We start from the raw sequence: 16,598 nt of genomic DNA on the forward strand, positions 1-16,598 counted from the left end.
GGACAATATTAGACTAGATCATATCTTCCACCCCTTAATATTCTGATATCTATCATAAGCTGTAGAGGCACAGCCCTTCACATCCAGAAAGCATTACACAGCATGGATTTAGTGTTTCCTTCTTCCTTAGCCTCCACTAGATGGCACTAGTGCTAAGACTTCAATCTAATAACCGGGATTTAAAATTTGTACTTACCAGTTTTCTAAATACGCTCTGGGTGCTTAAGCTCATCTCCATGTCCTTTGCTCATGGTTCCCTCTCGTGGGAAACTCTGAACTTGGGTACCTATTCATTTTTAAAAATTCAGATCCTCTAAGAAGCTTTCCCTTAATATCTGCCTCCTGCCAGTAAATAACTTTATGTACTCAAATCCTGTACGCGTATTTCTATCACAGAATCTTGAGAGGTTATGGGTTTGTTTACGTGTTCCCCCCACCCCACCCCGCTGTCTTATGCATGTTATCTGAAGTAGGTAGTAATGAAATCTTAGTCAATGCATGGTACCCAGTAGGTGCCAAAGGCAATGTATCAGTCAGGATAGGCCAAGTTATGCTGCAGTAGCTTAACACAACAGAGGTTTCTTTCTCATTTATACTACATGTTCACCAGAGATGAACCAGAGATAAAGGGCTCTGCTCCATGACTTCCTCACTCCAGGACCTACATTAATGGAACAGCTGCATTTGGAGCATTGATAGTCACTGTAGTGGAGGGAAAAAGAGGGTTAAAGGTTTTGGAGGTTTTTGAACCAGTGCTTAAGTGTTCCAGTTTAGAATTAACACACATCACTTCTACTCACAACTCATTGGCAAGAACTAATTCATGGCCCTGTCCGACCACAAAGGTGTCAGGGAGTACACTTCTATCATGTGCTTGAAAGGCAAGGGCAGAAATACTTGGAGAACATTAATGAGTACCACTACTGAACCTTCTGAGTGAATAATCATTCAGCTCACTATCCCTCCTGCAGGTGGAATCCATTCACCATACTTCCCCCGAAGGAGACAATCCAATAATTCCCTTCAGCCACAACATCAAGGCCAAACTGAAGAATCTCCAAGTGATGCACAATGGTTTCTATACCAGTTTTGGATGTGGCTTGAGATGGAGATCTATAAACTAAAAAGACAAGCCATGTGCTTCCACACATCTAATAAATATTGGTGGAGGGACGCCTGGGTGGCTCAGTCGGTTGAGCATCCGACTTCGGCTCAGGTCATGATCTCACAGTTTGTGGGTTCGAGCCCCGCATCAGGCTCTGTGCTGACAGCTTGCTCAGAGCCTGCAGCCTGCTTCAGATTCTGTGTCTCCTTCTCTCTCTCTGCCCTTCCCCCGTTCATGCTCTGTCTCTCTCTCTCAAAAATAAATGTTAAAAAAAAATTAGTAAATATTGGTGGAATGGGGACAAGATGAATGCACTGAGGGGAAAGGGGGAGAATGGGAAACACAGCAGCCTCATGATTATGATGTGCCACTGAGCAGATGCAGTGAAGTCCCCTTACCCCGAGGAAGGGAATATTCCTTGATTAGGCCCCAATTCTGCTTCCTAGGAGTACTGCCTTGGGCAAATGTACTCTCTTTTAAGCTACTGAGAATTTAGGGTTGTTGCTGCAGCATAACCTAATCTAATGTGTCCTTGACTGATAAGGAGACAGGAATGTGTGTGTTGCAGGGGGCAATGGGGGGGAATGTTGCATGTTAAAAAAAGAAAAAGCCTTAGTATGTGTGACATTAACTTACTTGGAGGGCAGCAAAGAGATCTTATTGAAAGAAAGAGGACAACTCATGTTATACAGTAGAAGAGTATCTGGTAAAACTGGTGTCTACAGTAATTTAGAAGACACACATTATTTAATCTATCTAGTAAGAGAAAGTCAGAGAACAGAATTTTAGCAGCCTGAATTGGATACTGTTGGTCACCATCAACAAAGTACAGAATTAGCTCAGACAAGAACTGAACTGGCCAGTTTGCAAGCAGCACAAGGGACGCAGAGAGACTACAGAAATCAACGGGCTTGCAGGGTTCACAGAAGCAACTGCTTCTCATCCCTAACTGGTTAACAGATAAAGCTGAGAAATGTTTGGAATGACAGACGCCATTTTGAACTCATGTTTTTCAGGTAGAATAACCGATTGGCCATCTTACCCATCTAATTGCCTTGACCAGGTTTACCTATACCTGTCCCAGTTTTAGCTCTGATAAGTACTACACCCCAGAAAACCCCTCTGCCAAGCAAGTGGGGACAGCAGGTGACCCTACTCGTAGGAAAGACTGTAACACTAGTATGACCATCATATCTGTTGTTAAAACCTAAAACCTCCAAGTAGATCCAACTGTCTTAGAGCAAAGACCTCAAAGGTTGTGGCACCCTGTAAACCATTGCAGTTAAACCGCTTGGGGAAGAGACTTAAAATGCAACTCTCCCACTTAAAATTTGAAACATACCAAATGAGTCGGAGAGATGTGAGAATAAGAAAATATATCAAATTTAAGAAATCTGTCTAGGAAAACTACTGGCACATGAAAGTGCCTGAAATCAGAGATAAAAAACCAACTATAGTTTTGATTGTACTATGCTGCTGAAACACAAGTTCACATAACCCGAGCCATCCACAAAGGATCAGGGAGCCCAATCGTACTATGCACCCAGAAGGTGGGAAGCTGGAAATACTTGGTAAATAGCACCAGTGACCACCACCGTGCAATAAATAGAAGTGATGTCCAGGGGCACGCAGGTGGCTCAGTTGGTTGAGTTTCCGGCTTCGGCTCAGGTCATGATCTCACAGTTGGTGAGTTCGAGCCCCACATTGGGCTCTGTGCTGATAGCTCAGAGCCCGGAGCCTGCTTCAGATTCTGTCTCCCTCTCTCTCTGCCCCATCCCCACTCATGCTCTGTCTCTCTCTGTCTTAAAAATAAATAAAACATTTAAAAAATAATTTGAAAAATAATAATAAAAAAAGAAGTGATGCCCAAACCACTAGCTTCTAGCGTGTGGCACTTAAGCTTCAGAACAACCCAGGAAGCAAAAGTAGTTCAGCAGAGAAGACCATATTCCAGTCTTACCCTTGGGCAAAAGTAAATCAAACTCACCTTACATAAAATAACACAAATCAAGAGACTGTGAATGGATCTATATTACGAGGGACAGAAGAGTGAATGCACCTGAACATGGAGGAGTGGTGGATACAAGTAGAAAAAAAATAGCTCTCCATTTCTGTATAAAAGCCACGCTGCAGAGATCTGGGAGTGAACAGAAACAACTGTTGTGAGATGTGGGCATTTTACCAAATGACTTGGAGAACAGAGTTGAGCCCTCCTTACTTCAACAGTGCAGAAGGAAAAAACCAAGGCCTACTGGACTGACAGTCTCCTTCTCCCAGAGACAGAAGGCGAGGGTGCTAGAATAATCATTTTTCTTTAGAAATGGAGAGTCAAGAGAATACTGGAATATTCTTGGCCCAGGATCAGAAGACTTGTTGATATGAGGCAGACACAACTGCCCTGGCCTCCAAATCCAGGTGTATTTACCTCATGTTTTAAACAAAGTGTTTTAAGTACTTTTCTGCTTCTAAGTTTTTAAGATGTCAAACACCAGATCTAGGAATTAAGACCCTTCCCTACCACTAATTTCAAGGGCAGAGGTCAACATGACACAAAGTAGAAATATATACTCAACTTTTATTTCATTAGAAATCCATTTAAGCCACATGGTGGCCATAATGCCATGTCCTGAGCAGGCTGTGTCATCCCAGTGTCCCCTTCAGACTGATATTCACAAGTTCGCTGTATGTTGGAGAAAGGGCATTTAACATGTGAAACAATGAGAATTGGAAACTATTTCATCATTCCCCCTCCCATACACCAACCCATATATCACTTCCACACAGACAAGCTCTCATGGAAGAGAGGCTGAACACCAAACAGACTGACCATAAGACGCGCAAGTCCGAAGGAACTCTTGGCAGATGTTGAGGAAGCAGGGACAAAAACGACACCATCTCCCAACGGCTGAACATGAAGCACAAGCCCCTAACTAAGAGATGTCAGAGAACTGTTGTCAAGGACACCAGAGGGTACAGCAGACCCCGGGAAGAGTGACATCATTCCATCACAGTCATAGGCAACCCGTTCACATCGGACAGGCTCTTTTTCCAGGACAGGAGCATCCAGACGAAGAGGCCCTTCAAGGGCCTGGTAACAGTTCTGATAATACTGATGTTCGGAGCCTGCCTGCGCAGTTCCTGCCCGGACCCTGCCTGGTGTTCCAAGGTTATAGCCGGTGGAGTGAGGTCTTATCACACCCCTCTGGATGGATGGTCTGGAAGGCCCTAGGGGGCTCTGTGCTGGCTGGTTGACTTCTGGTGGTCCAGGAGCTCCCAGGTAACGGGCTCTCCAGTAAGCCTCCCAGGGACTCCATCAGTCTAACGAAAATGGAGAGCAGGGTCAACACCACACCTAAGAGATAGAGGTTCAACAGAGGCTTCATGGCTGAAAGGACCCCACACTCCTCTGCAGAGCAGTAAAGCTTTCTTCCACTTCTGGAAGGCCTCTGGATGCTGAGGAAAGAGAGGTGTGGTTAACCTATAGCCTTCTGGGATATGCATGCATCTGGCCCTGACTTCTGTCTTCCTAGGGAGCTAAGACAGGGAGATAGGGACCAGCGCACGTTCTTCCGCAACAGAATCTCCCAGCATATTTACACTATAAACTCCATGGCCCCAGAGCTAGACTTACTTCTTGGGCTAACTCAAAAGCACTCCTCAAAACTTTTACATCTTCTAGGGCACCTGGGTGGCTCAGGGGTAAGCTTCCCCCCCACCCTTGATTTAGGCTCAGGTCATGATCCCACGCTTTGTGGGTTCCAGCCCAGCATCGGGCTCCGACAGCACAGACCCTGCTTGGGATTCTCTCCCTCTCTGCCCCTCCCCCACATGTATGGGTGCCCTCTCTCTTGAAAGTTTAAATAAACTTTAAAAAAAAAAAACAAAACAACAACTTTCACTTCTTCTAAAGCAAAACCTTTTTACTCCTCCGCCTGGTGCAATGCACAATCCCTGTGCCACAGCTCAGGGCACAGAGGGGCCAAAAATCTTCCAGAACCGAGTCTGTTTCTGAGGGAGGAGTTGTAAGAACATGCCCTTGAGAAAGCAACCTGTCTAGAGGTCTCCCTCACATCTCAGTCAGGTTCCTGTTAATCATAAATTTTTTGATAAGTAAAAATAATTCTCAGACAGTCAAATCTATCTAGTTCACTTAACAACTACGCCCTGAATAGTACAGTGTGTTAGGCGCTCTGCAAGGTACTACGGCCACACGGGGTCCGGCAGACACGAACCCTGTCCTCATCGGGCGGACAATCTAAGCAAGAAGAGAGGCAGTTACCACCCACCCACCGCGCCAAGTGCTGTGACAAGAAGGGTTCTTCGGGAGGGCAGGACTGGGACACCTAATCCAGCACTAGCGAGCATGGGGAGGGCGTCATGTAACACAGGGTCATCCCTGAAAACACAGCTGGAGCGGCTGACTCCCGGACCCGAGTGGAGGCGGAGCAAGGAGCACCCGCTCCAGGCAGCGCGGCCCCAGGCCAGGAACCCGAGGCGGCCCGAGGGGCACGCAGCCCGGGGAATAGGGGCGGGAAGGCGGGGAAGCCCACAGGGTCTCTCACCTCCAGGAGGAAGGGCCAGGAGCCGTCCACTCGCGGTAACAGCGGGTCGTGCAGGAGTCGAGAAAGTCAGCCCCGGGACAGAGCTGAATCGCAACCAAGAAGATTCTCGGAGCACAAAAGCGCAGCCCTCCGCAGACAACACCGGGAGGCCGCCCACACCGCCCACTTATAGCCACGTCCCAGCCCCGGAGCCCGCGCATGCGCACTGGGGCCGCACGCACTCGCCCGGACGCACGTCCGCGGCCCCGCCCCCACGCGGGGCGGTCCGAGGTCGGGGTCTCAGAGCAGGGCTCTCAGTCCGACCTGTTTTGGAAAGAACGCAACTTGGGGTTGTGAGTCACTGAGATCGGCAGTAAGGTCAGCGTGTGTGTTAACTCGGACTGCTTCTTCCTGCTGCAGGAAACTTTGGAAGGAATCAGCACATTTACCCCCGTACTAAGTGGATTGGAAGACACACCTGAGGTGCCCCAATCCAAGGGACCCTCAGGTCAGGTGAAGACCGGTCTGCGGAGGAGGGCTTCTTCACCAGACATTCCAACAAAGCACAGATTGTCAGAAGGCATCAGACCCCCACCCCCTGCCCCCAGTGTTTAAATTCCAGGGACTGAAGAGCTTTCACTTTCTAGAAGTGTCAGCATTCCGGGCACCACCCCCACTCTCCAGTCCAAGGCCTGAGGTTTAATTTACCACTGATATCATTGGAATGGTGAGGCGTTTTCGCATCGTATTAAGTTCTGCTTTCTACGAAAGTTTGTCATGTGTTAGAAAATGTGAAACACTCAGCTGGCCCTGGTGCCTGTTCTGACGTCACAAAGACGTCACTTTGTACTCACTGGGCCTCAGTTTTCTCACCTAAAGTGTGGACACAAGATGATTTTATTTTATTTTGTTAACGTTTACTTATTATTCAGAGAGCATGAACATGGGAGGGGCAGAGAGAGGAGGAGCCACAGAATCCGAAGCAGGCTCCAGGCTCCGAGCTGTCAGCACAGAGCCCGAAGCGGGGCTTGAACCCAGGAACTGTGAGATCATGAACTGTGAGATCATGACCTGACCCCCCCAAGTAGGACGCTTAACCGACTGAGCCACCCAGGCACCCCTACAAGATGATTTTTAAAGATACTTTCAGATTGAACCAAAGAGCTAGGAGGTGACAGTTCAGTCTCAGATTTGGGGGCTGGGAAGCTTTGCTAATCCCACCGTTACCCCCACCCCGCCACCCCCGCAAAACCAGAGAAATGTAACCGTTCTACTGTGAGAGCACCCAAAGGCGGATCTCGGAAAATAGAGAGTCCTGGGAAGACACCAGGAGTCAGCGGGCCCCTGGGAAGGAACCTGCAGGCAAGAAGGCTGCCAGTGGTTTCCTTGCTTTCCTCCTGGGGAGGAGGAGGAGGGCAGTGGGCCAAAGCGCCGGGGCAGGTGAGTCTAGGCTGGTCCACGGAGCTGTAGGACTGGTGGTTCCACGTGCCAGGATCATGTGCCGAGGCTGGATGGGGGAGAACCCGGGAGCACTGCCCTGCTCTGCCTTTTAGTGAAAAAGAAGGAAGGGAGGGGCCAAATCCCAACTGCGACCTTTCCCCTACTTTCTGGGTTCACAGTCTTCTGTTTTCCAGGAGGAGTGGGTGGAGAAAGTTGGGGATGAAGACGTGCTGGCAGGCAGGCACTTAGAAACTAAATTTTCTGTTTAGCCGGCAAGAATTTTTGGTCTTTCCTTAGAGTTTTGTCCGCTTTTGTGCTGGACCCAGTGACTCTTGCTCTGTTGTTAGGAGACGCTAGAGCGCCAAAATCACACTGCCAGATGTCCCAAAAGCCATCACTTGCTAGTTGGGGGCTTTGGGCAAATCCTTTAATCTTGTTGTGCTTCAGTTTCCTCACATGTTATGTGGAATGATAATAGCCCTTACCTGGAAAGTCAATGAATTCATCCTTGTATATAGCACAAAGAATGGTGCCCGGCACATAGAAAGCATTCCATGGGGGGGGGGGGGGGCACCTGGGTGGCTCAGTCCCTTAAGTGCTGGACTCTTGGTTTCAGCTCAGCTCATGACCTCGCAGTTTGTGAGTTGGAGCCCCACATGGGGGGGGGGGGGGGTTCCATGCTGACAGTGTAGAACCTGCTTGGGATTCTATGTCTCCCTCGCTCTCTCTGCCCCTCCCCTGCTCACACTCTCTCTCTTTCTCTCAAAATAAATAAATAAATAAACTTACAAAAAAATTAGAAAACATTGCATGAGTGTTAACATCATCTGTATCATTGACCACAAAAGTCCCAAAGAGGGACTTTGTTCATAGTAGCCTACGTTTGGTGCTTGAACCCTGAAGTTCCACAATAACCCTTTGGGGTCTGCATATTGTGAGCCTTAAATTTTTATTTTCACACAGCTGGAAGGAAGAGATGGGCACCTCTCGAACAATTCCCTCTCCCCCATATTCACTGTCATTGCTTGAATGTCATGCCAGCTGAAGATAACCAGGGTTTGAGTGAATATAGATAGCCCTTTGCTTCCCAACTATCAGCTACAAATATTATTGGCTGTCATCTTTGGGTAGGTACTGGGATGTCTAAGTCAGGATTCTTGTCCTGGCTCCAATACTGGCCAAATTAATCAATCTATTTGAGCCTTGGTTTCCTAATCTGTAAATTAGGGAAAATCATATATAAATAAATAAATAGGAGATGCTCAGTAAGTAGTGGCTATTGTTTTATTAAGCCATTTAGAAGCAGGTTCTTTTTTCTTTTTAAAGAAACATGTTTATTTTAAATGTTTATTTATTTTGAGAGGGGGGTAGGGACAGAGAGAGAGAGAGAGAATGAGCAGGGGAGGGGCAGAGAGAGAGGGAGAGAGAATCTCAAGCAGTCTCCATGCTCAGCATGAGCCGGACTTGAGGCTGGGTTCCATGAACAGTGGGATCATGACCTGAGCCCAAATCAGGCATCAGATGCTTAACCGACGGAGCCACCCAGGGATCCTGCAGCAAATTCTTTTTTTAAAAGTAATCTCTGTGCCCAACATGGGGCTTAAATTTACAACCCTGAGGTCAAGAGTCACTTGCTCCACTGACTGAGCCAGCCCCTAGAGGCAAATTCTTATCCTAAGCAGGCTGTCATCTAGTTGGATAGATAAGACCTAAAATATCTAACAACCAGCCCCAGGTACTGTAGGAGTATTGGTTAGAAATTAGTCACACTGGAGAGTGAATCCTGCTCCACAATTTGTTAGTTGTTGCCCTCGGGCTCTGCTGGCCTCAGTTTCTTCATTTATATAATGGAAGCAATAATAGTTCTAACCTAATAAGACTGTTACGAAGATTAAACTAAAGAATGGGTGTAAAATACTTAGCATAGACTAAGGGCAAAATAAATGGTGGTTATTAATCTAATTAGCTCCCAAAGCACACTATCATGAATGTACTGTGGTTCTTGGGAGCCCAGAAATAGAGGAAGAGAGAGAACTGGGTGGTAGGCAAATATGAAGTAAGAACATAACTAGGGTGGAGATGCCTTGCTTGGGGATCTGGAATTGTAACATTCACCATGAGTAAATGGAAGACTGGAAACGAAGTAAGCATTTTTTATTGGAGAAATACAGGAAAAGATGACTATCTTACCCAGCATCTTAGTAAGGCCCCACTGTTCCACCAAAGGAGGGTAGATAGGGTCCCAAGACAAACTCTCTTTGCGTTCTACCTCCTCATTGGGGACTGCTTATCAGGAAAAGCTCCTTATGTGGAGGTTCCTCAGAAAATTAAAAACAGAGCTGCCCTATGACCCAGCAATAGCACTGCTAGGAATTTACCCAAAGGATACATGAGTGCTGATGCATAGGGCACATGTACCCCAATGTTTATAGCAGCACTTTCAACAATAGCCAAATTATGGAAAGAGCCTAAATGTCCATCAACTGGTGAATGGATAAAGAAGATGTGGTTTATACATACAATGGAATAATACTACTTGGCAATGAGAAAGAATGAAATCTTGCCATTTGCAGCAACATGGATGGAACTGGAGGGTATTACGCTAAGTGAAATAAGTCAGTCAGAGAAAGATACCATATGTTTTCACTTATATGTGGATCTTGAGAAACCTAACAGAAGACCATGGGGGAGGGGAAGGGGGGAAAAAGCTACAAACAGGGAGGGAGGGAGGCAAAGCATAAGAGACTCTTAAATACAGAGAACAAACTGAGGGTTGATGGGGAGTGGGGGAGAGGGGAAAGTGGTTCATGGGCATTAAGGGGGCACTTGTTGGGGTGAGCACTGGGTGTTGTATGGAAGCCAATTTGACAATAAATTATATTTAAAAAAAAAGGAAAAGAAAAGCTCCTTATGAACCCTATCTTTATCTCACACCCCCTATGGAGTCATAGTCAGCCCACATGCGAGTACTGTGTGAAGAATACACTATCTTCACAAATTTGATCTTATGATCCTGGGTCCGGTTAAAGAACATGTCTTGCATTGCTGGTGAGTACAAATGGGTACCCTGTATGGAAATCAATTCGGTAATGGCTGTAAAAATGAAAGAATGTGTACGCCCCTTAACCTAGACCTTCACTTGTCATTGCAGGCAAACTCCTGCACGTGGAGAATGGCGTATTCAGAGGCAATCGTTGCAACACTGTTTACGATACAGAAGATTGGGAAGAAGCACAGCAGCCTATCAGGAGAAACTGGTTAAGTAAATGACCAGGATTGCACTTTCATACAAGGGGTCACCGTAAAGTCAGCAAAAAGAATAAGCAGTTTTGTACATACGGATGTGATCTCCACAATACATTAAGTGGAAGAAGCCAAGTGTGTAGTGTGTGTGTCATATGCTACAGTTTGTGTTAAAACAGACCCGCAAGACAGGATGTACAAAATGAGATACCACCTCCTACCCACTAGGATGGCTATATATATATATATATATATATATATATATATATATATATAACGTTTATTTAGTTTTGAGAGAGAGCGCACAAAGGAGGGGCAGAGGGAGAGGGAGACAGAGGATCCAAAGCAGGGTCCGTGCTGACAGCAGAGAGCCCGATATGGGGCTTGAACTCACAAACCGTGAGATCATGACCTGAGCCGAAGTTGGGCGCTTAACCAACTGAGCCAGCCAGGTGCCCCTATATATCCATTTTTTAAAATTATTATTATTATTATTTTTAACATTTATTTACTTTTGAGACAGAGAGAGACAGAGCATGAACAGGGGAGGGTCAGAGAGAGGGAGACACAGAATCCAAAACAGGCTCCAGGCTCTGAGCGGTCAGCACAGAGCCCGACGCGGGGCTCGAACTCACGAGCCGTGAGATCATGACCTGAGCCCAAGTCAGACGCTTAACCGACTGAGCCAGCCAGGCGCCCCCCTATATATCCATTTTTAAAGAAAATAAAATAAGCGTGGGTGAGGATATGGAACGCTTATGCATTGCTGTTGGGAATGTAAAGTGGTCAGCTGTTGTGGAAAACAGTTTGGCAGTTCCTGAAAAAGTTAAACATAGAGTTACCATTAACTTATATGCAAATGTTCATAGCAGCATTATACCTAATAGCCAAATAGGTGGAAACAACCCAACTGTACATCAGCTGATGAACAGATCAACAAAATGTGATACAATAGAATATTATTTAGCCATAAAAAATGAAGTTCTAATACATGCTTACAATATGGGCGAGCCTTGAAAACATTATGCTGAGTGAAAGAAGCCGGACACAAAAGGACACGTATTGTATGATTCCATTGACATGAAATGTCCAGAATAGGGAAATCTATAAAGACAGAAAATAGGTTAGTGGTTGCCAGGGGCTGGAGGGAGAAGGGAATAAAGAATGACAGCTAATGGGTACAGGGTTTCTTCTTGGGATGATGAAACTGTTCTAAAATTAGACAGTGGAGCTGGTTGCACAACTCTGTAAATACACTCTACACCACCGAATTTCACACTTTAACGGGGTGAATTTGGGCATGTGAATTGGATCTTAATACAGCTGTTATTTAAAAAGGAAGGCAAATTGAAGACATCTTCAAATGACAAACAAAAAACAGAATGAACCACCCTAGACCCTTATTAAGGAAACTTGCAAGCATGTACCTGAAAAGAAAACTGAACCTAGGGGAAAAAATCGTGAGATTCAAGAAGAAAGAGTGAATAAACACTGGGAAAACGAAATAAAACCGAACAAATTATGACTACTCAAAACTACCTTTCCAGACCAGAAGAAGGTAGGACACACGGCCACAGAGTGCAGCATGTGAGATCGGAGAGGTCCTCGCCCAGGACAGACGGCAGCAGAACCACGGACGAAACCGCGAAGAAACCCGTCAGGGTTAATGGATACAGCTGCATCTGTGTGAACCCGCTGGCTGGACCATCACAACGGGAACACCCAAGATAGGAAGGCTGGGGAAGTGCATGGAAAGTGTTTCTACTGCTTTGCAACTTTTAAGTCCAAAGTCAATTAAAAAAAAAAAACAAAAAAACAAAAAAAAAAACTTTTAAAGGTTAAGAAAAACAAGAACAAACCCGTTTTCGATAATACCACTTTTTTAAAAATGGTAAACATTTAAGCTGGGAACATACTGCTTTTTTTTTTTTCATAGTACTCAATACCATCAAACATGTTTTATATTTATGTACAGATCAACTATCTGTCCTCACTAGCAGGTAGCTACCTGAGGACAAGGATTTGGACTGTTTTGTCAATTACTATGCTAAACCCAGAGCGCTGCCTGGCATGTAGTAGGTGCTCGGCAAATATTTGTTGAGTGAATAAGGAACAGCTGCTCACTGATTGGTTTCATTTATTTGTATCTGTTGTGCAACATTTTAATAATGAGCATTACTGGGTGATACAGCTACGAGATATCCCCCCCCCAGACTATTCTCGGGTGCACATGAGTTACTTTTACAACTGGAGAAAAAACGTTAAAAATTTAAACTCACATTTTGTAAAATTAATTGCTTGTGCAACATTGTGACAACAGCAGGTATGCAACCAGGGGAAGACAGCCAAGGGAGTTTGGATGGGGAAATTGGGTCAAGAGCAGTGGCAGCTGTGGAGGTGGGGTGTTTGGGCGGGCTAGGGCAGTGCAGGGCACCAGAGGAAGGTGGAGCCATGGAAGGGAGAGCCGGTCCCCAAAGATGGGCAAAGAGCACCCAAGGCAAACAGAGGCTTCTTCGCCCCCTACCTGGGCCAGGGGCCTCAATTCTGAGCGTGGTTCTGATGCTAACTACCCACTGACCTGGGACAAGTTACTTTCCCTGTGAAATGCAGGGAGGAGGGAAATGAACTGTCTTCTAAGCGTTTCTGCCTCAGGGGTGTGTGGTTCCAGAAGCTGTGGCATGGGTGGGAGTGGGTCTGGAAGACACTGTAGACCTCTGTCCACAAGCCCCATTTGGGAATTGCTTGATGAACAATACAGAGTAGAAAAGAATAGTTTTCAAAACTATATGGACCATATACTTTAACTATACATATATACACACACATAAATATGTACATATTATATATGTATATATACATATATATGTATATATGTATATATATATATATGGGAAAGACTGACAGGGTGCATTCTGAAATATTAACATTGACACTTTTTCATTAGGCGGGCCCTTTAATTCATTAATCACAATAAAGCTCAGTGCCAGGGACCTATAGACTTTTCAAGGACTCTTAAAAATATTTGAGATATGGAAAAGAAAAGAAATTGCTTCAAGATTTTTTGTTTTATTTATTTATTTAAATATATATATATATATTTTACGTTTATTTTTTATTATTGAGAGACAGAGTGAGACAGACCATGAGCATGGGAGGGCCAGAAAGAGGAGGAGACACAGAATTTGAACGAGGCTTCAGGCTCTGAGCTGTCAGCACAGAGCCTGATGCGGGGCTCGAACCCACCAACTGGGAGATCATGACCTGAGCTGAAGTCGGATGCCCAACCGACTGAGCCACCCAGGCGCCCCTTCAAGATTTTTTAAAAGGCAAAATTAAAATGAATAAACACTTAATCAAAGGTTCTCCAAACACGACATCATGTCAACTGGACAATTTCAGTTCAACCTGATAACTTTAAATGTGGGATATGGGTGTATTTTAATGTGCTGGAGGCATCCAGCTTACGTAGGCATGTGTAGGAATCGTGCAAGTTTCTTAAAATGGGTAAGTGGTAGATTTATAGTTTCCTGTAGTTTCCAGTTTTCTATTCTAAGCATATATGGTAAGAAGAAAAAGAAGAATGCCTGGGTAGCTCAGTCGGGTAAGCCTCTGACTCTTAATTTTGGCTCAGGTCGTGATCTCATGGCTCATGAGTTCGAGCCCCACATGGGGCTTGGTGCTGACAGTGAGGAGCCTGCATGGAATTCTCTCTCTCCCTATCTCTCTGCCTTCCCCCCCCCAACCCTCAAAATAAATACATATTTTTTTGAAGTTAAAAAAATAAATAAAAAGAAGAAAACTTTGATGAACTTTGGGAAAGCACGTGCGTGAAAAAGCCGAGGAAAATATAGGGTGAAGAAGCACTATTTCCTCATCTCCACAAAGGCCGAGGACTACCTAGTCCTTTGATTTCTGTAGGTAATAATAATCAGAAGGGAAACTTGCTCAAAACATGTATTTTAAACAGCTTTCTGTTTCTGGGCTGTCAACTAAGTTATGTCCACCCAACAATTAGAGTAAATCTGTGTATTGATATTCTGCTCCCTCTTTCCTTCATGGAATCATAACGTTATTAAATGCTAAGACCTAGAGGAAGTCTTCCTTCCTCCTGGTCCTTGTCTTGGCGACCACAGTGGGCGGAGAGCAGGGAGCCCAGGTCAGCTGTGACCGAGCCAGGCACGGGGCAGAGTGGGCTTTGTGCTGCTCGGCCAGTGGCTGCAGGAGTTTCAGAAGGAGGCAGGTGTTTTGCTGTTGCACTAGGGGGATGGACGTCGGGGTGGGGGGCTCCAGAGGCATGGGGTCGTCCCGATGTCTGTGCCGTTTTCATTCATAATTACAACACCTACCTCCGTCTCTTCTGCATGTGGCTACACACGCACATGCCCTGTGTTTACACATATGTGCCCACATGGGCACATTCGCTCTTCCTGTCAGGCTGGCACCTTTCCCTCAGACACAGATGCCCAGACATTTCTGCTGCCAGCTGACTGACTGCGTGGCTCTGTTTCAAGTTGGCTAGTGGAGGGCAGGGGGGCCGCCCTGCTGCCTCTTATCCCAGCCAAGAAGGGCAGAAGCTGCTGCCGGCAAAGACTATCCAGCCAGAATTCTCCCCCTCCCTTCCCTTCAATGGTGATAGGATGGTCCGGCCCGCCTGAGCCCTACCCAGCCCCCAACCCCAACCTCCCAATCCACCCCACCCCCCCATACTTCCCCCAACACCCCGATGAATCCTGAAAGGCAGCTAAATTCATTCAGTATGCCAGGCTCCCGGCTCTCCCACTTGGCCTTGGGAACCTCTCCAGTCCCTCACCTCTGGTTCTTTTGCATACTCAAGTATCACTTCCTGATATCATAGCATTCAACGTTTTGTCTTTCAATCGATAAAGGTGTTCTGTCTAGAAAACCTCCTGTTCCCCTAGAACAAATGTTTTACTTACTTATTTATTTATCTCTACTGTTAGGTTGTCATCACTTTGAGAGGAAGGATTACTTTAAAAATTAAAAATATAGCGTCTTTTTAATCTGTGCCTTGTACAAACCAGATGCTCAGTGGTGATCTGTTGATCAATCTCCTATCACACACAAGCAGTAAATATCAGTGAGCCCCCTGAGGTCACTAAACCCTTTAGCTAGACTGAACTTGTACCCTCCCTGCCCATGTCACCCACATCACCAAACTCAGGCTTGGCCACTGCCCAGCCTGAAGCAATGGGGCACATCCCTTCCTCGGTGCAGCCTCAGGGTCCTCTGTTAAAACACAGAGACTGAGCTACGTAATGCTCTAAAGCTCCTTGTAGTGGATTAGATTCTATAACTCAGGGCTTTTATGGCATCCTGGCAGCTTCTTGTCCTCCGGCTTCTGGAATAAACTCATAGTTGTCCCCTGCCTCTTCCGTCTCTGCAGGAGAGGGAGGAATCAAGGGAAAAGAAAAAGAGGTAGATGTGGAAAATCTCCTTCCACAGTGAAGAAAACCACCAGCTTAGGGACTCATGCAAAATGAGAGCCACCCAGAAGAAGGAGCAGGTATATAATGGGACATGTAGAGCCCAGGGGGCTCTGAGTGTGTACTTCGGGGCAGGTGTGGGCACACTTAGGAACCTTGACACTGTGAGTGGCTCTCAGCCTGTTGATGTTCTCGTTGTCGATGTGATTCCTACTGCCCCAAAGTGCCTGGGCAGGTGACTTTCAAAGACTCCTGGTACAGGTCACTTGGTCAACGGGCATGTGACTGTTGCTGTTTTTGTGTACCTGAAACTGTGTGCTGGGCTCAGTCACTGCAGGAAGTTCAAGCTCTCTGGTTGGATTAGTGAGTCACCCAGTAAATAGTGGACACGGGCTGCCTACAGCTCCCTTACTTCTTCCAAGCCAGGAAAGGAGGGGAATCCTTCCCCTCCATGCTCCCAGAGGCCAGCACACCTGAACAGCCCCTTCCCACAGAGGGGATGCATTGTGAAACTATCTCCTGAGGATGAGACATCATTCATGAGGCCCCTAGTGGGAAGGGCATAAAGTCAAAGTTATTCCGCAGTCTGGAGGCCAGACAATGGCCTGGAAACAAGCTCAGTAACCAATCTTGCATTACTGACTTCCCAAGTCTCATTACCTGGTTGACCAAGGAAAGGACATTTTTCCATGCCAGACAAAAATGAGAAGCTGCTGCTCTCAGCAGAGCCCAGATTTCAACAAACCCTATTCCCAAGCCTGGGCTCCCCGGACCTGTCAGGGCAAGACAGAGCTGGCTCAAGCTCCAGGGAGGATGTTACCCTTC

At 46.1% G+C, this 16,598-nt stretch overlaps 2 protein-coding genes and 1 long non-coding RNA gene across 3 annotated transcripts in view; 1 reads left to right on the forward strand and 2 right to left on the reverse strand.

Moving 5' to 3' along the window:
- Window positions 1–5,802, reverse strand: part of GARIN1A (golgi associated RAB2 interactor 1A) — a 26,403-nt gene extending 20,601 nt beyond the window's left edge. Inside the window, exon 1 of the mRNA XM_015071090.3 lies at window positions 5,668–5,802. The gene's annotated coding sequence lies outside the window, so the exon portion shown is untranslated. The remainder of the gene's footprint in view (window positions 1–5,667) is intronic.
- HILPDA (hypoxia inducible lipid droplet associated) lies at window positions 3,661–5,889 on the reverse strand. Its single transcript, XM_015071091.3, is given in 3 exon segments — window positions 3,661–4,332; window positions 4,335–4,558; window positions 5,668–5,889. Coding segments are annotated over 3 exon segments (459 nt in total). The 5' UTR covers window positions 5,868–5,889; the 3' UTR covers window positions 3,661–4,297.
- Window positions 5,081–12,525, forward strand: LOC113604140 (uncharacterized). The gene is made up of 3 exons (XR_003425987.2): window positions 5,081–7,086; window positions 10,238–10,343; window positions 11,668–12,525. It is a non-coding gene; the product is annotated as an uncharacterized LOC113604140 (long non-coding RNA).
- The last annotated feature ends 4,073 nt before the right edge of the window (window positions 12,526–16,598 follow it).

The sequence above is a fragment of the Acinonyx jubatus genome, chromosome A2 (assembly GCF_027475565.1).
Source record: "Acinonyx jubatus isolate Ajub_Pintada_27869175 chromosome A2, VMU_Ajub_asm_v1.0, whole genome shotgun sequence".
Classification (NCBI taxonomy): domain Eukaryota; kingdom Metazoa; phylum Chordata; class Mammalia; order Carnivora; family Felidae; genus Acinonyx; species Acinonyx jubatus.